The following is a 27,384-nucleotide window of genomic DNA, read 5'->3' on the forward strand; positions in this document are numbered from 1 at the left end:
ACATAAAATTACTTTGGTCTTTCAGTTGGCTGGGAGAAAGAAAGTAATAAACCCCATATATTTTACATTTTTAAAGAGTCATGGGATAGATTCCTCTCTTAAATAAATATTTACATTTATAAACAATCTCCAGCTTTACTATTTAAGCCCTTACAACAACAGAAGAAAAATTACACGGCCGGTATTTTTCTTTTCCGCAGACAAAAATTTTCATGAACAGCATCCATCCAAAATTAAAGCTCAGTTATTACTCCTAAGTTCTGGAGGTTCTTTACTCTTAAGAAGTGAAACATGAAGGAGGTGTTCTTACCTCCTCTGTGCACGTCAGGGGGAATTGCAGGTGCCATCATGTTGGTATCCATGGGCTGCGAGGTATCGTGTGTCATCGGATCTTCCGGAGGCAGGTAAGTGGGCGGGGGAGTATCAGCTAAATATAGAAAAGGCAGATACATGAGTGCTTTCCTCTCTTTAAAGCACATCTACACATCCACATAAACACTCTGAGCCTGGAAATGCTTCCAGCCTGACTCAGCTATAAACTTCCACCCACCAGAAATCTGAAAAAGCAATCATGGACCTTGAATAAGGAAAGCAAAGAATTGCTGTGTATATTAAGCACAACTGCAATAAAAACAAGTCACTTCACCCCCACATAAAGCCACAAAAGAAAGCTCAGCTGTGTTTCCAACCCACAGTTCTGCAGCCTGAAAGTGCCATACAAACATCAGGGCACAAAGAGGTCTCAGGGCCCAGCCAGCAGTAGATACTGAATATGTTAAAAGTGAACAGAAGCTTTTCTGTCTCCAACACAATTCTGCCAGGAAATTATTTAAACATCCCAGCTATATCCAGGGCCTTATCACTGTCAGTGCAAAGTATTAGCTCTGTTTCCCTAGACTGGGAATAGCAGAAAGCGTTCAAGAACCCAAATCCTACAGAAGTGGCCTTGTGGGTCTGGAATTTCTCCGTCAGTGTTTCTGTCCCGTCCCATTCAGGGCTGCATCACCAGCACGGGAGCCCATGCACAATGCCCACACTCATTAGCACATGTTAATATATGTTAATGAGTGTCAGCTCTGTTTGAAATGTCCCAGCCAGCACTGCCCTTCAGCTGCCTATTCCACTCCTGGGAAAGCTTCCCAAAAGATTTCCTACAAGCTGCAGGAAGGAGGCTGCCAATGTCACCATTTCCCAATAGACCAAAGGACACTCTCCTCCAGATCAACTGCACAGAGATACATCCAAGAGTAGAAACCCTTGCCTGATCCCTGCAAGCTTTTGCTGCAAGAACTGGGATTAGATTACCACTGTGATGTCTCTGCTGCTGCTCATCCCACATTTATTTCCATTACTGAGAGTATGGATTGCAAACTACCACAGCAAATAATCACAGGGGATTCCAAAACTCTGAAAACCAAATTAGCATCAACAAAAGGCAGGAGAATGCTCTGTAACTTTGGGGGTTTTTCTGTGGAGTGGTGACTTTGTTCAGATTTCTTTTTAATGTATTTTCTAAGAAAACATGTGTTCATTAAATTTATCAACTAATTTATTGTTTAGCAGGTATTTTGTATTTTAGATCTAATGCTGGCAGGTGCCTGGCTAATTCTGTTTCTTGAACACATTCAGGTGGATGAGAAAGCAGCAGAGAAAGACACAGATGGCAACAGGGTTGCACTAAAAGCTTAACAAACTGCACAGGATTTTGAGTCTCATGTTTTACTAAGCCTTAAATGCTTGTGTGTGTGTTGTCATGTCATGATGTTGGTCATGCACAAGATTCCAAGGCTAAGGGCAACAAATTAGGCAGTATCTAGAAAGTGTTCAAGGCTAACTGCTTTGCCCCTTTGTTTTTGTATTTTCCAGATGTCAGCCTCTTTCCCCATTAGTGCAAGATGGACAGCTGTCCAGAGCTAAGCATCAAGGACATCAGTATCCTGACCTCCCCTCTAACTCAATTTCTTCACTGCAGCTGCAGACATTAAGGGCATGTGGACAGAACAGACCTTCAAAGATCAAGTGAACTTCCACAAGCCAGCATTCAGGAAGACCTTGTTAGGTCTTTATCTCTGTTGGAAGCGCCCCAACCACAGCAATCATGTTTAAATAAAAAGAAAAAAAAGACAGCTGGTTTCACAGCAAATTCTCACATTTTTTAGAAAAGCCAATACAAACTCATTCCTTCCTTCCACCAAATTCAGTAGTTTTCACTCACAAGAGAAAAATTTGCAACAATTAGCAAGAGAAGAAATCTATGGATATTAATTTCATGTAATAGGAAACAGATTTTCACAAATCTGCTGCTTTGTTTACACATACCCTCCCCTCAGCCCCTGAAGGAAACAGGCAAACAACATCAGTAAGGATTTGTACTGCATCTTTCTCTCAGCATTTAGATCAAGAAATCCACCACAGATTGCTTCTGCAGTATTTTTATCCTGCTGCATGAAAAAAACAAAAAAAGGCAGCTTCATGGAATTTTCTACAGACACCAGTCAACAAAGGAAGGCTCTTCTCTGTAGGTAGTAAAACAGACTGAAGAGTTATTTTAAGGGCGTGTTTTTCAGTTGAAGCTTCTTGGAATTACACCACTATGAGAAGAAATTGTTTATCAAGTAGCAATAATGTGATCACCTGGAGAAATATCCCTTTTCTGTGGAACTAAAGCCTTGTCCTGAACTTATGATCATAAGCAATGATGATCTCTAGGAACCACACTTCTCACTTCTGGTGCATTGAACACTACACTTTGTGGGTTAAACTGCTGAACTGGTCCCCAAAACATTTTGGATCCCTCCTCACCTCACAAGAGTTCTACTCTAATGTTTTAAGTGTGTTTGAAAGAGAGACAACACTAAAGCCTTCAGTATTACCAGACATAAGAGATTCTGTACTCTTTATTACCTTACATCTGTTAGTTTGATATTAAACACAAGTGTTGGCTGATCATTTGGTGTCATTGAGCAAAAAAGTCCACGGCAGCAGTGATGTCCAAGCACCTTGTCCCTTCTCAAGGGCAACAAAACTGTACCTGGCATCTGGAACACCCTGTACACATGACTGTGCCTGGCAGCTGGAACATCTGTACACCCTTCTCAAGGGGAGCTGACTGTACCTGACATCTGGAACATCTGTACACATACATGACTGTGCCTGGCAGCTGGAACATCTGTACACCCTTCTCAAGGGGAGCTGACTGTACCTGGCATCTGGAACATCTGTACACATACATGACTGTGCCTGGCAGCTGGAACATCTGTACACCCTTCTCAAGGGGAGCTGACCGTACCTGGCATCTGGAACATCTGTACACCCTTCTCAAGGGGAGCTGACCGTACCTGGCATCTGGAACATCTGTACACCCTTCCCAAGGGAAGCTGACCGTACCTGGCATCTGGAACATCTGTGCGCCCTTCTCAAGGGAAGCTGACCGTACCTGGCATCTGGAGCATCTGTACACCCTTCTCAAGGGAAGCTGACCATACCTGGCATCTGGAACATCTGTACACCCTTCTCAAGGGAAGCTGACCATACCTGGCATCTGGAAAGGGCTGCCCGGGTCTGAGCTGGCTGGAGAATGGGGGTAGGTGCTGCTGCTGCTCCCAGGTGAGTTGGGGTAGCTGCTGCTGGGCGAGTGGGGGAAGGGGTGGCTGCTGGGCTGCTGGAAGGAGTCCGGGAAGGTGGCGTTGTGTGGCATGTGGGGCTCGTTCTGCCCCAGGTTGCGGAACTGCGCCAGGAGGCTGTGCTGGGGGTTGTACTCGCTGTGCCTCGGCACCAGCACCGGAGGAAGAACTGCAAAGGGACAAAGAGAGAAAAGCCACAGCGTTAGAGACTCGGTCCTGAAGGTGTACAGAGGGAAAAAACCCCCACATTATTCCCCCACCCCAGCACATCCACAGGTGCCTCAGAAACAAGGCGGCCAAAGCCAGGAGCACATGTCCAAGCAAGAGCTCCTTCCTTCCCTCACATCCGGATACTGCACAGCTCCCTGGATTGCCAGATGGGAGCCTGCTTTCACAGAGGGCCAGGGAAGAGGAGCCAAGAACAAACCACAGTTCTGTGTTTCAGTCTCACTCGCACGAAGAGGTGCTGGGAAGAGCCTGACAATGCTGACGTGCAGTTCCTCCTGCTGCACTTGTCACCTGACTAATCACCTAATGGCCTGTAACCCAAACCCTTGCTAATAAGAACACTTTTTTTTTTTTCTGAAGACAATACTAATAAGCCTTGAACTCAGTCTGGTCCCAACAGCTGTAATTTTATTTTTAACCTAGACTATGTTCTTACAAGTTTCTATTAAAACAGTTATTAACTCTTCAAGTCAGTTTACAAACTGTGCAGTTTAAACAGAATTATGTAGTTCAAAAAAACCAACTGAGCAGCAATTGAGCTGCAACTATGTGCCAACTATGGGATCAGAGAAACATCAGAAACTACGAGTCTCACCACACTTCTGAAGCCTTCTCAGCTGTGAAACAAAGGTCTCTTTCAAACTGGGAATATGAACATGATACCAGATACACTAAGATAAAAGAATCAATTCTTTTTCCAGTTCCTCAGCTTCTATCTTTGAATGCCTCACAGCAAAGTCCAAGCTAACTGAAGGATTAAAAGCTCTTCTTTCCACAGAAATGTCTGGGTGATGGATAGGAGAGGAGAGACAAGGTCAGGGAGAGCGAGGTCCATGCGCAATGTAGTGAAGAGAAATAAAGAAGCAAGTCCTCTTCACATCATCCCCCTTTAGAACCTGCATTTCCCAACTCCATGTCTGAGCAGGACTGGAAAAAAACTCCCTCAGATAGTCTGCCTTCAAGAGAGGGTGCCAAAAAACCAACAAAACCCAGGAAAACCAAGCCAAGGCTACCACCCCCTTTCCTTGAGACTCCTGCTCTGGCCTCAACACCTGGGGACACAGAAGAGGAACAGGAGCATGTGTAGTCAACAAGCCTACAAAGACATAGCTATCACTCAGATTAAGAAAGGTGTTTTGGAGACAGCTGCTTTATTAAAAGCCTGAATTACAAACTAATTGCCAAAAAAAAAATAAAACCAACATTTTCTTCACATGACAAACAGGTTCTTCCAGGACACTGAGGCATCTTTACTCTTCCAGCACTTTGCTATTACAGAAGCAGCACTAAGGTATTTACTTTACTGTCCTGGAGTCCAAGAGAACCAGGAAAAGCACTCAACACAGAGCCCAGGTCTGAGGTCTAGGTTCATGCTTAAAAGGGATATAAATGAATGTCAAAATAAAACCCTTACTCTCACTAAAAATTCCTAAAGTCACAGATTAACTAAAAAGAAAAGAAGTAGGTTTCCCTTGCTCAGATTTTTTTTTTTTGCACATGCCTAAGAGAGTAATTAAGCTCCCATTTTGGCCTGCTAGTGCCATTAATGCAGGAGCAGTCTGATCCCAGAAATCTTCACTGAGCATACACTGAAAAAACCCCAAGCCCTCACTACTGAAATTTAGGCTGCCCAAGCAGAAGCGGGTTTCAAGTATTTAATCTGATCTCTCAATTTCCTAGAGCAACTTTGCTGAGATTCCAAGAGATCTCAAATATTTGAGGCAGACGTCACCCTTAAGTAGATTTGTTTGGATGTCAAAAAACCCTAGTCCACTTTACAAGGCCTAGGCAAAGTTCCTAATTATGGTGTTTTCTGAAACAAAACACATCCATCTGTCATTCTGTGGAAGTTCTCAATTGCAAAACAGCCCAGGAGAAGCTACATCTCCTCCAGCTGTGCAGACTGTTTCTTGCTCCAACACAACCATTCTGACATGCCATTGGAAAAGGCTGTCAAAAAAAGTTACTCAGATTCAGGTGGACATCAGAAATCCCTCATCTTCCACATGTCAGAGCCAACCTCTCTGAGTATTAGGTTTTCTCAGAATTAAGCTTGTTCTGTTAAATCAAACAGTCCTTTTGCAGCTAGGTCAAGTACTACTTAATTGTCACAGTCAACATTTGGTGGGATAATAAATCACCAGTGAAAAAATTAACAATGAGATCATGTGTTAAAATGTATTTTCCCTTTCCTGTCTTTATGATTCTTCCTTACTTTTCTAAGCATTAAAACAACACAGCTTTCCTATCTCTTCCTTTCCTGTGGATGAAGGTCAAACCATTAACTTTTATGGAGTTAATTTGTGCAGAAAGTACATCACCTACCTTTCCCATCCCCTACCTCACATTAAACAATGACACACATGACATCAGAGGAAGCCAAATGATTTACAGCATTTTAAAATAGCAGGAGAACAGGATATTTTCTGTATGTTTTCTGTAATTAAATTAATGCAGTGCCAGATTTTCCCAAGGTATATATACATGTTTTCTCCTGTTGGGCAGAACCACTGGCAAAATTTGGAAGGACTTGAGATAAAAACAAGTCTCCTTTTCCCAGGTGTCCTTCATGCAAACCAATGTTTTTTGTCCAACTCCGCCAACCTCAAGTGATTAAATGCCAACTTCTTCAAAGGGGGAAAAAGAATACAACTGGTATTGATACAACACAAATAGTCTCAAGGACATCACTGCAGAATTTCTATTAAGTGCTGACCCTAATCCACATCCTCCCTGCATACACAAAACCTTCAATGAGGAGGAAAAGCCCCGAAAGGCCACATCAGGTAGGACAGAGTGCTCCAATCAGTCCAACTCCAAGTCACTGCCAGAACCTGATCTCTCTGCAGCTCCCAGCTTTTTTGCAGGGAAGCTGCTCCTAGTGGAGCACAGAGGAGTTAATTTGACTGCTGCTCACTCAGGAGCAAAGGCATGAGCAGGGACTGGGCCCTTTGGAGCATGGAAGGCTGCCAGGAGCTCAAACCACACAGGGGGACACACACCCTTCCCGCTCCCCTCGGCCCTGGGTGAGGCGCTGGGCTTCTGGTCAGGCTGCAGCCCTCAGGCACATGCAATAACAAATGACTGAGGCTCAGTGCAGCAGGGGAGGAGGCTGATCTCTGCTGCAGCTGCCAGCTCCAGGAAGAGGAATAATTGAAGGGGAGAGAGCATGAGAGAGTTATTCGGTGCTAAGCCAGCACACCTGTTGCTATGAACTAATGAAGCAGTGCACATCTTTGCTGTGCAGATCTCCGCAGGATGTGCCTCTGACCATTTGCAAACACAATTCCTCCCTTCCTCTCCAGCAGAAGGGAACACTGATACAATAAAAAATTCATTTTCTTTCTTTTTTTAAAATTTAACATCAGTATCATCAGCATATATTTAAAGGAAACATAATATTGAATACAGTGTTGTCTTAAAAAGCTGCTGCACAGATTTGCCAAGTCAAGCTCATTAAAGTTAATGGAGTAGAACCACAAGTCATCCAACAGCTTGATTTCTGTAATTCTTCAAGCACCAGATTAAAAGGTTTTATGTGCTAAATTGGGCTAAATTTTGCTCCCAAGTTTTTCTATCGATGTAGACCTGCAGCTGAGAGTTAATCCAGGACTACTACCAGGAAGGTTACTAGTAAGGAAGAGGGGGACAAACCCCCAGGAAGCAGGCTGGGGATGTTTGTGGAACTGTAGCTCAGATCCTGTGTCTGTCGAGCCAGCCTGGGAATTGGGAGCTTGTTTTTACCATGCAAATCAGACCAAGTATGCCTGCACCAAACAAGAGGAGTTATATTAAAGAAATTAGAGCTACAGGGCAATTTAACCCACAGGGCTATTTCATCTAGCAGCCAAGAATGCCAAAAATACAGAAGATAGACCAAAGGCAACCTGGCTTTCAGATAAATGTTCTGACTAACCACACCAAGGAAGAAATGCTTTTATGAAAATGTAATAGTGGCCTTTGAAGAAAATAACTGATCTCTACTCTTTTTATCTCCAGCGTGTCACCCTGTTCTTCTTCAGAAAACTAACAGCTGTGCTATCCTAAATAGAGATCTTCTTACTTTTCTTTTTTGTTCTATTTTCACATTCCAGAGATAATGATTTTAGCAAACACAGAAAGTATCCAATTTATGAACATAACTTCTTTTTTTAAGTTTGTCTATGAAAAACCTCAAACTAATCCAATCCAAAGGACCTGCTGTACTTTCAAAGAAGCATATTTTCTATCCAGATGGGTTTTGATTACTTTACACAAGGCCCAGATGACAGCTAGTTTCCCTCAAGGACTCATTTTTTCCACACCCTTTGCACGTTATGTGAAAATTTGGGTAGGTATCTCTGTTTTCACGTATGGAAATTGAAAGACCATGTAAGGAAATACAAGGGGCCACATATAAGAAAGCAGACTTTAATCTACTTGCCTTGCCAAATAGATTCTACTTCTTCTGCAAAAAAAAATATAAATAAATAAATAAATAAAAAAAGAAAAATATAAGCAATTAAAAACCGCGACTTGGTTGACATATGTTCTGTAAAAGGGTTTGTACCACAACAGGGCCCTCAGTGCTAATGAAGACCTGACAACACTATCATTAGGCAGAGTGCTTTAATTTCCAAGCATTACATAGCTGCATTTTCATCTGAATTTATGTAAAACCACGTATGTTTTGCCAGAAAAACAGAACTGCAGGTTGGGAAGAAGGAAAATCCTAAAACAAAAGTTCATGCTATCTGGAAATAAGAAAATCCTGCAAAGACTAAATTGTAACAAAAAGGAACAGTTAGGAGAAGGAAAAAAAAAAAACCAAAACAAAAGCAACAAAAGACAGCAGCAGTGTTAAACTAATAAATTTGAACCCTCCTGAAGACTCCCAGCTTCATTTCCTGCCTTTGAGGTCACAGCAGCTGAAGCTGGCTGTGGCATCCTGATGAGCGCTCCAGTCCCACGGCGGGAGGTGGGAACAGAGCAGGTACCAACACATGCTCAGCTGGACCTGCTGCTCTCTGCAGCACCAGGGAGTCATTCTGACTGCCAGGCCTTGCCAAGATCTTGCTTGTAAACATTAAAACACTGGGCAGAGAGAAAACTTTTCATGTCACTAGGTTCTCATGTTGCGTGAGTTATTCTTGGTTAAAAATATAAAATTAATAAGCATTGCATCAAAAGGAATCTCTGAGGATTGAACTCCTTAAAGCTCTTCCAATAACCCTTGGCTGTGGTATCACAGCTTTGCTTTGCTGGTTTCTCAAAAGGAGAAATTCCAGTCTTTGAGACTTTCCCTCCAAGCCTCTGTTCTAGTAATTATATCTATTCAGCAATCTGTTTTGGGTGACAAAAAGACCAACTTTCTACTCCAGGAGAAAGCTGACAGCTGTCTTGTTTTCTCAACTCTTTTAATTTTATTTTGCAGTTTTGGGAGACCCCAAAGCTTGATTTGTCATTTTGCACAGTTACAAATGAAGACCCTGTGTCTTGGAAAAAAAAAAAAAAAGACAAAACAGTTGTTATACTGACTTTGCTTTTACATCAGACATCTGGTCCAAATGCATTTGACAAGTAATATTAGGACATTTCCTGCATTACAATATTCAGCTAACATTAGATTTTATTGGCGGATGCTCTGATAAGCTGACATTCTGATTAAACTGACATTTGCCAAGGTCAGTCTCAGAATTCAGCACTAATTGTATGCACATTAGCGAGGCAGCCCTAGTAAGCAGATTTGGTGGAGGAGCAGTCATAGTGATAGTGTGTATTAACTCAGACATTTACACAGACCAGAGTTCAAATTACCTGTACCAAAGGCACAGTCACCATCCTACTGAGCAGGTTAAAACTTGGAAGTCTGGTCTTTCAAATCAGAAGAAACATCTGTGTCTGGTTAATTTTGAAGAAAGAAAACACACAGAATATGACAGAAACATATCTTTCTTGACAACTTTTATCCCTTGTTGCAGTTTCTTTTTCTGACACGTGGTGAGGCTGGACAAGGAAAGCCCTGCTGTTACTCCATTCCCTCCTTCCACCTCCTCATTTCAATTCCTCTCGCCCAGCTCAGCTCTGGTGGGGAATTTCAGAAGTGAATTCTGCAAAGCCAAAATGAAGGAAGTTTTATTCTGCTTGCCAAGCAAACTGACAGTTGCTTTTGCTATTTTGGGGAACCAGCCTATAATTGTGCCCACCTGTTGTAGCAATGCTATTTTTAAAGTCACACCCAAGTGCACACATGGCTGCACAGCAAAATTTGTCAGGGATGACACTGTGCTCCCTCACCCCCAGCCTGCAGAGGTGCAGAAATCCTGCTCTGGGAATCATACAGGAACAAGGATTTTTGTAACTTGGTTCTACACATTAACTCTGAAGGGATGCAGCAATTTTGCCCTCCCTTCCACCCCAGAAGCAGCTTCCCATTTGCCTTTTCCACTCCCCTTCTCCTCTCCCCTTATCCCAGATGCCAGGCACTGCTGGCATTCTCCTCCACCAGGCCTGGATCTGTGGGAGCCTGGGGTAGGTGTGTTGCCTTTCAGAGCCTCACTGAGAGCAAAAGCAGAGGAGATCAAAGACAAGTATGAAAATAATCATGTTAAAGTCATGGGCAGAGAGTCCACACCAAGAGCAAACCATCATGACACACCTAGCACTCTACTCAGAGCCTGGGGACCTGGCCTGCTCTTGGGGAAAAAGCAGCTGCACATACAGGTAAAATGTTTCTGGCCAGCAACAAGCGTGCTGAAGCAGAAACACACTTTGAATTCATGGTTATAATTGAAAGGAACATCACAGTTTTCAGCTGTAAAAATCCAACTGTTGTGACACTGCATTTATCTGCATCACCAGAAAGCCACCACTGCTTGCCCCCAGTTTGGCTGGAACATTGGGCACCATCAGCTTTGTAAAGCCAGCTCTCTGAAGAAGAGAAACTTAACAAAGGAAAACCATTCAGCCCTTTTGATTTATGTTTTATTGGTAATTGCAAAAAAATGGGGGATAGCCATCTACAGAAACACTGCACCTTCAACCACTTCCACACATTAAACCTGAAAACAAAGTTAATTTCTCTTCTGCCTCCTTTGTAACATATTATAAAGTCAGAACCTAGCAGGATGATGGGGCAAACACAATAGAGGCAAACACAAATCTGCATCAGAATGGAGGAGAGCTAGTGTTCACTAGCACTTTAAGAAAATTAAATATTCAGTTTCTTCATCTTCCTTCCTTCCCCTTTAGCTAAGGCAAAAGAACTGAACCTCCTCCCCTAAAGCCACATTAGAGGTGTGACTTATTATTATTATTTTTAATAGCAGTGGCAATTTAAGTACCTCTTCATCCTCCCTGTTCTGTATTCCACTCCTTTTGTTTTGCTGTTAGAGCAAACAGGATCCAGGCCCTTTTTTTCCCCTAAAATCCTGGATGAGAGCTTTCATCTGGTCCCATTGCCATAACTGAGGACAGAGGTAGCAGAGGCTGTATCTCCACAGAAACCTGAGGAATAAGAGACTGGAAGGAAGTGTCTGAGGAGGGACACATTCTCCAGCAAACCCTGAGAGGTCATTTGTGGCATTTGCAGAGGGATGAGAAACATTGTGGCAGGTTTTTCCTCACAGCCTCTGTGTATCCAGTACACCTAATTATTTAGCAAGTCTTGATCATACTTAAGGATAATCCCAACAGGTATCTCTAAACCAAAAAATAAAACTGAGGAGAAGCAGCAGATTCAGCCAAGCAATACACAAGTTCAGTGTGCCAATTTTTAAGAGGCATCAAATTCAGACCTTGCTCTCCTTAATTAAAAGCTTTGCCTTGCCAAAGGAGAAATCTGACAGCCATTAACTACCGTGCTCCAGAAATAATTCTGCACACAACAGACTAGGGAACAGCAGCACTGAGCCACTTTAACCCATCTTGAGGGGATATTTCCCCCTGGCACTCAAAGTGCAAGGCTGCATTCCCACCCCCAGCAACAAGTCTCTACTTTCTCCTCTCACATCCCTCCACCTGCACTCCTTCCCAGATGTCCTCCACAGGGCTGTGTTGGTACAGATGTTCCTGCAGCCAGAACAAAGCCCCTGTGCTGCTGATCAGCCTGGAAGATAACACAGCAGGGAGAGGACAAGTGCCTGTGATCTGTTCAGCACAAGGGAGCTGTGGGCTGGACAACACAAGGAGCAGGAGCAGCCCATGCACCCCACCATGGAGCACAGCTCCATCAGCTCCCTGCCTCCAGGCTGGAAGAGTCACAGTGTCACAGGAGGGCCACCCTTCCCCACCTCCACCCTGGGTCCCCATGCTGCCGTGGCTCTATGTGAGCGAGCTGAGAGCACTGAGCTTGCCAAGTTAACTGTGCCAAAAAGCAGCTTTCTGTGAGTTTAGTTGTCTTGATTTGCACACCACAGGAACAGACAGGCCCCTGTGCCTGTGCAGAGCCTCCTGGCCAGGTCAGGCATGAGCAGGGTGCTATCATGTCACATCCATGTTCCTGCCAGGTGCCACACTCCCCTCCTGTGCAGGGACACTGGGAGATTCCCTCTTTGAGGCTGCTGACAGATTTCTGCCTCCTCCCACTGTTTACAACCTGCTCCTGTCTAGGCTGGCTAACAGAAAAATCTCACTTGGGTTCAGGTGTAGCTTTGTAGCTGGCAGACACACCACAGAGTGCCAGTTCTCATGCTTTCCAAGCTTATCTTCTATTCAGGGTGGAATAAGGTGTCAAGGCAGAAAATCCATTCGTGCCTCTAGCACTGTGGAAACTGAGATGTATCCACAGCACTGACTTCCCAACAAAGAGCACTACCTTACTTTACATATTTGAGGATTTACCACTAATCCATTCCTCAAACCTTGCACAACACTGAAACAAATCACACAACAATGAAGGGATAGATGCCATCCCAAGTATGGATAATACCCTTCAGATCTCCAATAACTGGTTCTGCACAAAACAGTTAAACACAGAGACCACGCTGTCAAGCAGAGCTTCAAGATGTACCTTGCACACAAAACATGTATCATACACAATGTGAGTTTCCAATTCTGCTTTGTCAAGGGAAAACACATGTCTAAGCCTTCTGGGAAACACAAACCTCGATATCTGCTTGAGTCCATAGATTGTTGTAAGTGGTGACTCATGCATGAATTCACACTACCCATTAATCTCAAAGTGACAATAATGATGCTTTAATATGCTGGCAAAAATGGGAAAAAATGGTTAGCGGAATTTGGGAGTGACAGTCACAAAATTAAGATAAAGATCATGTTTGGAGGACAGCAAGAACAAGAAAGGGACGGGAAAAAAGAAGTCAGAAGTTATGGAGCACAGCTCTCCAAGCCAAATGGGAGTTCAGCTACCCCCTGTTTCCAAAAGCTGTTTTCCCACTCAGCTCCATGCAGCATCCCTCAAAACAATCTGTGTCTGACCAAACACAAACCCCTCCTACACTACATACCCAGCCAAAAATGTACATTTTAGTTAGACATCTTTTGAAAATTTTATTCTGTCTTGCATAACTCATTGAAGTGAACACAGAATATGGACAGAGTCCCCAGTTGCACCAGAGGAGGTTTAGGTTGGATGTTAGGAGGAATTCCTCCACAGAAAGGATGATCAGGGAGCTGGTGGAGTTACCATCCCTGAAGGTGTTTAAGGAAAGACTGGATGTGCACTCAGTGCCATGATCTGGTTGACATGGTCATGTCTGCACAAAGGTTGGACTCAGTGATCTCAGAGGTCTTTTCCAAACTAAGTGATTCTGTGATTCTGTGAAGTGACAGGATATTTACAAACACCTGGTTTTAAATGTGACATGAATGGTCCATACTGAGTTCTCAAACTCAGTAGTTGTTTTCAGTACTAAATCCAAATGAGTTCGAACATGAAATCTGGCATTACAGTAAGAGCCCCACTGTTGCTCAGTCTGATAGAAAGAGAGGTGTTTCAGGAATCTTCATTTTCAGTATTTTGGAATAGTGAATGCAAGCAATCAACCCAGACATATGCACATAACTAGCAGTAGAAGTACATGACTATTTTATTATCCCTCTTGTACTTAACATGAAATTGCTGAGATTTTTTTTTTTAAATTTTAAATTTTTTCAGAACTGTTTTTCCAGAGCTGAGTTCCTTTGTTCAAGCTGCTGCTGTGTAAATACATACATTATGGGTATTGCATCTGCCATTCACATGATTTCCAAGTTAATACTAACACAGCAAAGGGAAATATTTAACATCAAGATATGCACTGTGCATTGCAGATTTAAGACAAATGCAATTTCCATCCACAGCAAAACAATCTTGCAACAACCTCATTTCCATCATGGTTCTGTGTATCCTTGCCACTCTACAGACAGCTGCAGAGTTTGTGAAATGGCCAACACTGATGGACTTCCCACGCTTAAACCAGGGAAGTCCACCCATGCCTGCAGTGCATTTCTGCAGCTGTACACCCTCACAAACAGCTGGAGACTAGTGATGACACATCCAAGCACAGCTCATCTTGGTCCCTGCAAGTATTCCCTGATAATAAACTTGCCCGGAGTTATCAAAAAGAGCTTGGCCCTTGAGGAGGAGACTGGACAGATAATGCATGGCACTTTAAGAAAAGAAGTGAGGCAGTGGGTAACAGGTAAGCAAACTGTGTTTGCAGAACAGCTGGCAGTAGAATTTCACCTATAATCAAACAGCGCTATCAAAGTTCAAAATGAGGGGAATATAAGCTGCTGTCTAAACTCAGAATCTTTTTAAAAGGCAACAGCTGTTAGAGACACTATAAACAATATTATTTTCTGAAGAAACTGAAGTGATAAAGTGAAATAATAATTTGAAAATACTACTACTACTACTAGCAGTATTACTACTGCTGTGTGTCAGAATGGTTTTCAAGCACAGATAATGCAAATAAATCCTTTATGTTAGCCTGCAATGCCTCACACAAAATCACAGATCTGCACAGTTGAGTAAACAACAAATTAACTGAGGGATAGTGGGTACCAACATTCCCAGATGATACCAGGCCCAGCAGCCTGAGACACACACTAAGACTACCTCTGTGTAGAGCTAAAACATTTGCACAAGTGCAGCATTCGCCCCTGTGAAAGGGAGAACTGCTAATTAATGCCTACATCCAGATAAACTGCAGAGGAAGAATCTGACATGTGCAAACAGCCACTTTTGCTTATTTAAGCCGATGAGTCACATAATTAATTGCCACACTTTGCATTGCTCAGATAAGGTGTAAAGGTACAAACAAGGAAGAACCTACCAGGACTTTCCACCCGCTTGTAGTGGTAGGGATTGATGCAAACCTCCTTCTGCTTTGACCCAAAGGGGAACTCGCAGCATTCCAGAGGTTTCAGTTCGTGGTGGCTCTGCAGGTCGGGCCAGCGCCACACTCTGCAGTAGATGACGTGCGGGAGCCCCTTCCTGTGTGACACCTGGAGCCGGCCATCCAGGGAACGAGGGATTGTCACACAGTTGCTGGGCTGGCCAGGACAGCTCAGGGCTTTCTCCAGCTCCTCCATAGCACCTTTCTTCTTTTTCAGTTTTTTCACTAATGCATCAACAGCTTTCTCTGCCCACTTCTCTTCTTCGTCCCCTTGCTTCCACCCCAACAGCCTCTTCACTGCTGGGCTGGTGAAGGAGAATAAACTTGTTACATTCATGGTGACCCTGCTGTGGTGACACCACAGAACCCAGCAGAAACCACTGCCCTGTTCTTCCACCACCACCAGGGTACAGCAGATTGAGGCAGCAGTCAAAAGCAGCCTGGATCAAACAGTTCTGGTCCTTTCTCCTTTTCGATCCTCCAATCCCAGGAAGGCAGCGCTGACATCCCCCCTTGATGGTCACAACCTTCTCATTATTCTAAATCCTTCTGGTTGACAACCTAAAGGAGAGTATCAGAAAGAGAAAAAAAAGGATTTTACCTTTCAAGTTAACATACAGCAGTTAAAAATACCCCCCACTGCAACCCAGAAGAGTGGTGTGATCAAAAAACATCCAACAACAAAACAACAACAAATGCTGACAACCTCCAGGACTGGACTCAAGGAACATCTGATGAAAATTTAAGCAGCAGGACCTCCGGCTGAACCCAGTACATCCCTATATTAGAAATGTAAAATCTAGCCTAAAACAGTCCCTCCTCAGTTTAAATTTTTCACTATTAAATGTGAGGGGTGCTACAATCTGCCTGTCAGCTGTTGCAACCTTAACCAGCAAAACATCCCAAGGAAACAGTGCAGGATCACTAGTGCTTTTTTTATTATTTATTTCAGAGAGCAGCTGGAAGCAATATGCCTCAACAGCAATGTGCTGCCCAGCTCTCTCCAAAACTGCCAGGCATGAAGTTCAAAAATCACTCCACTAGACCTGAGCATAATTCAATCTGAAAAAAAAAAAAAAAACAAAACAGTTCAGTTTTACCTACTTTGAGGAACAAATAAAAAATAAAAGAAAAAAAAAATAAAGAAAGATCTTATCCCTCATTCACTCACATGAGAAAGAATACTGCATCTGCTCACCCCACCCAAGAGCCCTCAGAGCTCCTGAGCAGCCCATAAGGGAAAGCTATCATGAACTTCACTGATTATCCACTGACCCTTCATGCTGCAATGTCTGCCTGATATACTCAAGGACTCATGAAGGAGTGGGAAGGACAAGGAAGTCCAGATAAGAGGATTTTATACAGCACAGTAGTTCTCAAGCTGGGAGACAAGGAATGGGCCTGAAGAGATGGGTCAAGAGGGGGAGGAATGCCACATCTGCAGGAGTCCCAAGAGTGTTTTGTCCTTGTCCAGGATGGGAGCAGGCAAAAGGCTCTGGCAAGGGAAACAGAAGAGACCCAGACTGGCAGGGGGTGGAAAATGAGACAAAGAGCACCACACCATTGATTTTCAAATAGACAGACAAGACAGGAAACATATCCTGGACTGGATACCAACAGGTTGCAGAGGAAGGGGGAAGGGGAAAAGGATATGAATGTTTTTGTTGCCATCAGAACAACACAAAAAACACCCAACCAACCAGCAATCTATACACACAGAGAATAGAAGGTGTCAGCACAGCCATGTCAGAAAGGATTTCACAGCTATACCAAGAAAAGATTGTAGACCTGAAAACTGCAAATGCTATGGCACACTTACCCTCTTGACTGTCATAAACTGCAATGGTTTCATAGTATACCACTACATTTGAAGAATTTTAAGCTGAAAACCATCTACTTTATTCAAATTAACTTGTCACTAGAACAGTTACCTAATTGCAGAGGTTCAGTTTTACTAGGCTGACTGCAGAAACTACATTTATGGGAATAATGATTATGGACTAAGACATAGGCCACATCTACCTACACTTCAAACTGGTACATTTCTTTTATGCTAAGAAGTGAATTAGAAATAATAATGTCCATGCAAGGGAAGATTTGCATGAGCCTGGGGCAAATTTAAGAATTTGTTTTGTTACATGGGCATGTGCTATACTGTTAAATGAACTGAAACTCCATTACTGTCACTGACTGTACTCCAGGTATACTTTATCCTTACATGCACTGTAAAGTGCTCTATTAAAATGCTGTGCTAATTTAAGAACTGAATTACCAGAACCCCAGTGCATGTGCTTTAAAGCTTTGTAACTGAGTTATTCCCAATTCATAAATAGTCTGTATCTCAATCAATATTCTATGTATCTTTTTTCCGGTGCTTTTCAAATAAAATATACAAGTTCCACACACAAAAGTTACAAGTTCCAGTAGTTTATCAAGTAAAGCTTTCTCCTTCACTTCCATCTGAATTAAACAGAAGAGATTTGAGTTGAAGCTCTAATAAAGGAGGAAGTACAAAGTCTACATTTCAACCCGAGCTTCATTCAACATTGATAATGTTTGCAGATGTGGTTCTACCCAGGCCTGACCCATTTTTCACCCAGCTACTTGCTGTGAAAAAGGAAAAGTCCTGTCTGTTAAGCCTGTGTGTTCATACCAGTGCATGAAAATCCAGCCCTAACACGGGCTAGCACACGGGCTCTGCACAGACTAAGACGACCTCGGATGCAGCCCCAAGCAGTCAGACCAAAGGAACAGATTCTCTGAAGTCTTTGGATCAAATCCTGCAGCACACACATATTCCACTCCCCCAATCACGCACTCCAAAACAAGTTTCACCCTCACCATCAAAGCTATGGTGGCACCTCTGTGGCAACAGCTGCTGGGAGCAGGAGGAACAGCATTAGGCCCAGTGCTCGGAGTGAGCTTGGGAATAACGCAGCTCAGCAGGACCCAGCTGGGCACCAGCCTCCAGCCAGGGATTCCTGCTCAAGTCCTGCCTCCAGAACACAGCCTAAGCACACCCCAAGCCCTGAACAAGCAGCAAGATAAGGGAAGGGGGACAAAACCCACAGCTGCTGTACACTAGTTTCTCTAAGCTCCAAAACCAATATTAAGCTAAAAAAACCCAAAAAACAAACAAACAGACAAAGAAAAAAAAAAAAACAACAACAAAACCAAACAAATAAAACCCAAACCACAATGTATGTGGAGATTTTTGTTTCCAAGAAGCAGAGAGCTTGTCTGCAGGGCTGAGCCCTTGCCAGTACATTCCATTTCCCTTTCTGCCACTCTTGGTTTCTGCACTGCATCATTTCCTGTATTACTTCTGCACAAAGTGGTCTTATCAGCTGGAAGTGCAAAATAAAGATTAAACCACGAGTCAGCAGATGACACAGTCTGTGTGTTTGTTCCCCAAATCCACGTGCCCTTCTGGGAAAGTGGGAGTTAGTATTTCCAGCAGCTAAGTGACCACCAGCCCTGGAAGGGTCTGTTTATTCACAAGGTAGGGATGAAACAGAAACCTGGGCCAAACAACAGAGCACTCTCCAAAAGGCATCTGGCATCAGTTTAAAGGAAATTGAGTTGTTACCCACTTATCAGACACTCTCTACACTTCCAAACCCATGCACTTTTTACTATGTGTTCTGTCTGCTGATGGATGTGCTGGAATCAACAAACTCCTTTCAAATCCTGATGTTGTTTTATTTGTCTTCCTTCACTGCTGTTGTCTTTTTTTGTAATTTTTGGAGTAACCACAAATCTGTATGCAGCCTATAAAAAAATAAGTGAGCATTATATTTCTATATATATCTGTCCAGCCAGCCTTGTATTTAAACAAACATATTTAGGCAAAATGCCTAAGAGTGAAGTCCTATTTTTCTAGCCCTCAAAGAAAAGATAGTTACTCCATCAGCAATATGAAGCAGACATTAAAATATTCAATGAGAGTGCTTTCAAATTCCCACAGGAGATCCCATAGGAAACTGTCCCACTTTGCATAAATGACTGTTTTTGCTGGGTGGAGAAAGGGTTTGGACAATTAGATGATCCTCTCCCAGAGGGGTGGATGGGGGAGGAAAACAACTTCTAGCACAAGTTTCAGGCAAACAAGAAATGACTCTAACTCTTCTACTAATTTCATTATTTGTATTACAGGCTCAGTGATGCAGGCAAAATGGATCCTATTAAATATTTTTAATATATGCTTAGCACAGTTAGACATAAAAATGGGCAGGAACCACAGTGAGGATAATTGTTAATAGTGAAAACTGTCTAGTCTATGACTACATTTTAAAAATCCAATTTATCTTAGTCAACATACCTCTTCCCAGCATCCATTACTTAGTAGCACTATAAAGAAATAACAAGCAGAGAGATTTTAATTTGCTTCTTTAAAAATACTTAGTCATTCAACCTCTCTGAGAGACACATACTTTCAGCAACTCATGTAACCAGTACAATATTTAGACCTCTTTTAAAAAAGAAACAAACCCAAACAGATTTTGGCACAGAAGGCAGGGAGCTGCCTCTTTATACCAGCAGGAATAAATACAGTTTCCATGTATTACTAAAAGGCATGAAGTCTAAGCAGCTGCAATGCTAGAATGTGTAACAACAGATTGTGCACTAACTTAATCTAGCTCCCTATTCTTGGAGCAAGTAGCAAAAAGTTTCGATTTACTTTTTCAAGTAATGTGATTTGTGAAACAGGAAAGTCCAGAGTCTTCTGCTGAATTACCCTTCTTTTAGTCAACAAATTCTTTCTTTGCACCTTCTTATGGCAGAAGATCAGATTTTGCTCAGCTTGGAAAAATGCACTAAACCTGGTAGAGACCTCAGTAACATTACAACACACATGCAAAAAGAAAGCACGTTTCACATCAGAGTGCTGTAGAACTCATTAGAGAGCTGACAACCTGAATTGGCTTCCTTTGTAGCTTTGGAAAATGACAAGAAGGAAAAGGAAAAAAAATAACTCTTTTATGTTCTCCTGGCATGGCACAAAGAATTCAAAAAAACACTGAAATATGTGATCCTGTGTTCTGATATACAACATCATTCAAGGAAAGAGGAACACACTGGTGTTGAAAACACCTCATCGTACCTAACAGAGTAGGCAGGGTTTTTCCTGACCTGGATGCAGCAAGGGCCAGGAGGATGGGTATCTGCAGCCTGTTCTGAGAAGTAACCTCTGCTCCAGCCCAAAATACCCACTCTGTCAGAACTCCTCTTGAGCCATCCCTCGAGCTATTTGGCTGAGGCGCTGCCCTTCCAAGAAAATCTCCCATGTATCACTGCACAGCCCTCAGGGAAAACCCTGTCAGATACCCACAAACACCCTTTAGTTCAGCAGGCAGGGGGAGAGCAAAATGAAACCACAGGGGCAATGTAGGATTTACCAGTGGAGGCAGAGGAGGGCAACTAAAACCCAAAAAGCCCATTGCCCTGTTAGTCCAGAGCATGAAGGGATAACCTTTCACTACCAGGATCTGCCAGCTCTTCCCCAGTGCTCCCCAAAGTTCAAGCCAAAAACACAGTGTTGGGCCATTTTCTAGTGAGCTGCAGCTTTTCTTCTGCCCACCTGCCCACTTGGCTTCTGGCAGACAAGGCACTGCTCCTTGCCCTTGAAGTCTCAACTAGCATGATTGCAGGAGTAAGACAACAGCAAATTCTTACAGGTTTTCTGGATTCGAAGGTACCAGATTTGCCAGATTTATGGTAACTTTGCTATTACTTCCCCAGAAAAAATACCCACTTTCCAAAGACATGAGATACCGAATCCTGTGTTACAGTGTAACTAAAATGGCACAGCAGTCTTTCTAAGCAAGTATATCATTGTGGGAAAAGAACATGGCACAGTTCCAACAGACATCCATCAACAATTAGATCTGCCCTTGTCCTGGTTTAGAACAGCTCTTCCCAACACCTTTGCAACTGTTTTGACCTACTGAAAACCATACTCCTGAAAAACAAATTTAAACACCATACCCTTTCACATGTTTTATCTCCACCATGTTTGCAAAAAACACTAACACTATACAGTCTCTTAAGTGATCACCAGGTCTTCAAATCCTGCCTTTTCCACCAGAGATGAGAAACACACTGCTGAATTTTACTCATTCTTGCATGTGAGATTCCACAAAGTCACAAAACACCAGCTCTTCCTTTACCGCCTGCTGGTCTCCTTGCCATGCTTATTTTCTATATATTTTATATCGCCAAGACTACAGGAAAGAACTAAAACCAAGTTTGCCAAGATAGCTGTTCAGGAAGCTGGGTAAGCCTGGTGCACAGCAGGGCTAGCACAAGTAGGATAGATCAAAACATCCACCCAGGTGTGCACAAATCCCCCCTGGTGTCGGCGAGCAGCCGGACTGAATCGGATGTGCTTTCAAAGATTATCTCTAAAACCGCAGCCTAGTACTTCAACCAAGGTCAGGAAGGAACTGCAACTTGATGATTCAGTCAAAACTCTGACACAGATGGGATTGCAAAATATGAACTTCACTAAAATAACCTATATGATGAATACAAGGCTGTGAATCACAAAACTTGCCAGAATAGTGTTCATAAGGTGTGGGTTTTTTTTTTTTTTCCCTAAATGCTATGCAGGAAGAGAACTAAAGGTCTCTTAAAGAAATCCTCAAACTATGACAAGACCTTCAAAAGAAAAACATATCCAAAGAAGCAGTTGTCAAGAGACATTATGAATTACCAGCCATCACAGTGGGTATTTCACTGTGCATCTTTGGGGCAGGTTCATCCATTTCATTTGTGCTCTGTTGTACTTAAACTCCACACATTGTCCCGCCAGGACACTAAGAGCACTCAGGAGTACAGGAGCAGCCAAGGATCTCAGTCAGCATTGTTAGATGGCACAGATCAGGTCCTGAAAAATGCAGGAGAACCTCTAAGACCAGTCTGCAGCACTGGCTATGACTTTGTGAACATCCACCTATCAAAGTAAGTTAGAAGACCTTTTCTAAAAGGTGAAAAATCTGGGGAAAACAGATTTTTTTCCCCCTTTCATCATAAAACTCCTGTGTAACTCCCTTTTTCCACAAAGGCCATTCCCTTTCCTGACTTTTTGAACTGTCTTTAGAAAACAGGTGTTGTTTACAACAATAACAAACACACATCTGTGTGGGTGTGTTAATACACACAAAGGCAGGATAACTGAAACCTCTTCCTATATTTAGATCTGTCTGGTCAGCTCTAATTGCATAATTTAATCAAAACCCTCTCCAAGGGAAACACATCCATATTCATCACAGGCATCAAAGGAAACATCTTTACAAACTATATCCTTTTACAAACCAACACATGGTCCCACATCACTTGTCCAATTGTTGAATTCCTCCTTTGGGAAGGGCACGGAATTTTATTTCTTTTTATCAGCTGAAAAAAGCATTTCCCTCCAATTCATCAGCACAGGGTGGGAGGAACTTCCTTCACAGGTGAGATGCGGAAAATTTACTGACATGTCACTTTCAGGGTTTTTTTTAGGCAGTTAAAACATACATCTGCAGCATAAAGGAAAACCTTTAAAACAGAAAAGAAAGAAAAATGCCCATCACCACTCAGGCATCAAAATTTTTGAGTGAAGCTCATAAAATGCAAGATGTGTTTTGTCTTCAGAGAACAGGACAGTCTAGCACAGACTGCATGAATTTAAAAAGGGGTTTGTGAGCTCCAGCCAGAGCAGTGCATTTTATATTTTAAGGTATATTTTAAGGAGGGGAGCCCCACCAAATGCACTCCAGTTATGCTCAGCTGAGGCAAGCAACTACTCCTACAAATGATTCATTTCACCAAGAGCCTGCACCAATACAGTTACATCAGCTGCATTAAACCACTTCTAAAGAGTGTGACCCAGACCTCATTTATCAGAGATTAAGTAAAGATGCTAAATTACAGCTCAAGATCCCCAGCTTTAAAGCAGAATCCTTCACCAAATCAAAAGATGACAAAAACTGAGAAGAAAAATTACTTATTCACCAATAACAGAGTTATTGGGTCAAGCCTCAGCAAAGCAGAACAAACTGGTGAAAATTAAACCAAAAAAGCAATGCTGGTAAATTAAATAAATCTTTCCACAAATTAGTGCTCCACCCACCATTTATGCACCTTAAATAAGAATAGTCAGTTTGCCAATGCTGAAGACATTTCAGTGCATTTCATGAGATGCATGGTTTTTTTTACTTTTTTAAAGGATTCTTGCAGCTTTCCTCGGCTTTGCCTTATCTGTAAAAATTAAAGAGCAGTTTTTTGGCCTTTAAACAACTTTTAAAATACTGTACCTTCTTCATGTCTTTAAAATGTCCATGCTGAATTTCACCAAGTGCCCTGCAATTCACAACTACCATTCTGGACAGAGAAAGTGTTTAAAGATGACAAAGCTTTCCAAGCCAAGTTTATACAACTCAGACACAAACACCAATATTTGCCAGACTTCCACTGTCCAATGAAACATTATTTAATTACTGCATGCCACGAGTGGCCCACTGAAAACCAGGACTGGACTTCAGATGACACAAGGCCCAGTGTGCTCCAGGTGCTCAGGACACTGAGGAACAGCTGCACGACCCCATCACAGCAAACACTCCCTGTTCCAAGGTATTTATCAAGCCACCCTAAGTCACAGACCCTTTATAAATGGAAGATCACAGTGCTTATAGATGCCCCTTCAGCTTCCATACAAGACAATTAAACTCTTTAAAGTTTATGACTTACAGGCAAGTACAAATCAGGGATCCTCTTGAGACAAAGTCAAGGACACTCTGGGTTAACAAAGTTCAAAATTCATCCACAAACACACATAAAGGGTTGACTGCAGCCTTCACCAGCAGCTGAGGTACAACTCTGAGTGTGTCTACACCAGAAACAGACCCAGAAGTCACAGACACACCTTTCCCCTCCCAAAAGGGCAAAACAAGGGTGCAGACATTCATGAGGAGTCAGAAAGATCCAAAAAACTGTGGGATGAGGCAAAAGCAGCTGTCACAGCCCCGTGCCAGAACATCTGCAGAATCTCACGTCAAACTGTTTTCTCATATTCCTGAGATCAAGGCTTTGGAGCGTTCTGTACAAAGGCTTCAGCCCACAGATAGGAGCTGATAGTTAATGCAGCAGTTGGGAACAGCACAGCCTGAAAGGAAGTGGGAGATATCCTCCTACACTGCTTACTGGGAATACTGAGGTTTTATAACAGGAGAAAAGGGCTGTAATCTGTCTGACTCCCTGGTTATCTGTAAGCTTTTCATGACTTTTGGAAGAGGAACCAAGCCACATAAAGAATTACTCAGTACCCCTCCCTTATCTGCAAGCTTTTCTTCTTAACAGAGCCTTATGATTCTGCATATGGCAATAAGACAACCTATTAATCACTCCAGCATAATTTTTTGAGACCAGTTTGAAGTTTCAAAAGTCAGGTTTTGCAAAGCTGCAAGTCTCTTACAGCTGAGACACCAAAACACAGCATTTTCCAAACACCCCATGCTCTGCAAGGTCAGCAGCAGGCTAGCTTAAAACAGCCATAACACTTCCAAATTTTCCACTGCTGCCTGCTACTGAACAAACAGTCACAGCTGGCCTGGTACTGAGGATGGACAGAGGAACTCCAAGTTCCAAAGTCGCTTGCCAAGAGTACTTACTTCTAGGCTACAAGCAAAGAACACACAAAGATTTCAGACTTCTTGTCTTTTAACTATTCCATAGATGTCTTTAATTCTGGGGCTGAAACCAGCACTCCCCAGCTCCCACTGTAAGAAGCCTTTAGGCTCAAACAACCCTGACTTCTGGCTGGCCTGGAAGATTGAGAGTCCTCATGTACAAGATCAGTGAAAGCAAGAAAGTAGGCAAAGGTGTGACAGAAAAAATCAGGAATATCAGACTTGAGCCAAAGCAGCCTGCCACCAGCACTGCCACCTCTCCCTGTTAACACCCCACAGGAGATGTGCTGGGTCTGACCATGAGCAAGAGTCATTCCTGATAAACCGGTGGGGAGAAGGGCAAAGCTGGGGTTACAGCTATCCAGTCAACTTCAGTAAATAGCCTGGAGCATTTATGCCAGTTATGCTGATGCTTTCTGCAAAGAAGCCTCTAGCCAAGCCAGAGATAAAAATGAGAAAGATGTTACAGTCAGATTCCCATCTTCTGGAGAGCTCCCCAGCACAGCAGAAGGCTACAAGGGAATTCAGTGAGTACCTTGTTCCAGCACTAGGAAAAGTAGTAGCTCCTGCTACTAGGGAAATACCTACAGTTTGTATCTTAAATCTGTAGATAGTCTAATTCCCTAAAGTTAAGAAATTACTACAAAGATGCAAGTAACAAAAATGATTAAGGGCTTTTAAACACATTTATCATATAGCACCAAAACAAATGCTTTCTAAATTTCTTTTGAGAAAAGTGGATCGAAAGCCAAAAATTTGAAAGTGATTGATGCAGTGGTGCAGAACCCAGGAAAGCTACAAACACTGCACTGGCTCACAGCACAGATCAGCTTCAGGTGTCCCAGCTGTCGTCACTGGCAGTGATTTCTGGTAACACCAATCTGCCTTTACAGAAGGGTTTTTAGTGGATTTAGTATTTGCCTTTTCTCTGATTTCTTGATAATGCTGCTAACTGTACTCAGTTTGCCAATCGTTTCAAGTTATTTCATCCTCTAAAGAGGAAAATAAAGTTTCTACTACCAAGAAGTTAAACTTGGACATTCTTTTCCTCCGGAGGGAAAACACTTGTCCTGTCTCACACAGGACATGCACTGGATGTGTTCTGCTCATGCAGTTGCATTAAACTAGAAAAACATCTCTAAGACAGCTTGCAGTTTACTCTAGCAAAACAACACTTGACCAGGAAAGCTTGCTGAAGTGTTGCTCTCCATCAGTCCTCCCTCACCCCCCATAAAAGATACTGCACCATTAATCACTGTCCTTTTTCTGCCAATACAGCTGCACTGGGGCTTTGTAGCTGATGTCACTGCTGGCAGTAGTCTCTCTAACCACCAACATAAGTATCTGGGAAAAAAATCCTGTAAATTAGACCTTTCCTTGGCAAGCACTTTAAGGAAGCCTTCATCTGGGAGTGCTGCAGCACAGCCTGGCTACCTCCAGCAGCTGCCTTGGGCCAGCAAGGTCACAGGTCCACAGGCCAATGAGCAGCCCCAAGGGCTCGCTCCCACCCAGAGAGAAAAGGTTTCCCTTGACTCCCTTGTGCCAAAACTTCCCCTCTACCTGACAGTCAGTTCACCCTCCCAACCTGGCAGAACCAACATAAACCAAAAAACACCTTCTGCAGCATCAGCTCAGAGCACCAAAGTCACCCAGGCAGCTTACACAAAGGAATTCATGCCTGGGACTGAGAGAAACCCGGCTCTTAAGAGTTCTCTCCATCTCAGGGAGCTGCCACCCTCAAATTTTAAGTGACATCCAGGTCAAAGATGAGCTCACACTCAGACACGAGTACTTCAGCTGATTTGCAAAACCTGCTCTCATCCCCAGAGGAAGGAGCCCTGCCTTGGCTGGTTCTGAATAACCAAACACTCCAGCAAGCAATTCAGTCCTCCTCTACTGCCACTGCCTTTTGCTCTGTAACTACAGCAAAGCTGGGGAAAAAAGGGCAATTTCATATCCATCTATCCAAAAACACCACACACACTAGAGCCCTCTGCGCTAGTAACTACACAGCAAACTCGGGAACAAAAAGAGCAATTTCATATCCATCTATCCAAAAATACCACACACTGCAGAGCTTTAACCCAAGAGCATTTATAAAATATTTTCCACATGAAATATAATACGACACATTACAGAAACTATAATTGCATTAGCCTAAGTTTTAAGCTAATAAAGACAAAGACTTTCCCTTTGGCTACTACATCCAAGAGAAAGCACTTAACACTGACACTAGCTAGCATGGATAATAAAGGGCCTGTTATTAAATATGCCAGACTGTAAAACCAGCAGCAGGCAAAAATGCAAAACAGGAAACTGCAACAGTCAAGATGGCAACCTATATGTAAGTCAGCTTTTCCAAGACATTCAGCAAGGTCAAAATTCACGTTTTTCAGATTAGTATACTTCATCACTGCATTCACCAGGTAATTAGCAGAACTAAGATGATGACATAACCAAGGAATGTTCGTTCTATCTATCTATCTATCCATCCATCCATCCATCCATCCACCTACCTTCTTGGTAATAGAAAGAAAACAG

General features: G+C 42.8%; 1 protein-coding gene across 3 annotated transcripts in view; it reads right to left on the reverse strand.

Moving 5' to 3' along the window:
- SMAD1 (SMAD family member 1) overlaps nucleotides 1-27,384 on the reverse strand; it is a 43,925-nt gene that overhangs the window by 7,964 nt on the left and 8,577 nt on the right. For all 3 annotated transcript variants that reach the window (XM_074540810.1, XM_074540812.1, XM_074540811.1), the window contains exons 2-4: nucleotides 15,110-15,733; nucleotides 3,535-3,792; nucleotides 311-427 (exon numbers count right to left, since the gene is read on the reverse strand). In XM_074540810.1, the coding sequence (XP_074396911.1) occupies nucleotides 311-427; nucleotides 3,535-3,792; nucleotides 15,110-15,509 (775 nt within the window). In that variant the 5' untranslated portion in view covers nucleotides 15,510-15,733. The remainder of the gene's footprint in view (nucleotides 1-310; nucleotides 428-3,534; nucleotides 3,793-15,109; nucleotides 15,734-27,384) is intronic.

This window comes from Zonotrichia albicollis, chromosome 5 (genome assembly GCF_047830755.1).
Source record: "Zonotrichia albicollis isolate bZonAlb1 chromosome 5, bZonAlb1.hap1, whole genome shotgun sequence".
Lineage (NCBI taxonomy): Eukaryota > Metazoa > Chordata > Aves > Passeriformes > Passerellidae > Zonotrichia > Zonotrichia albicollis.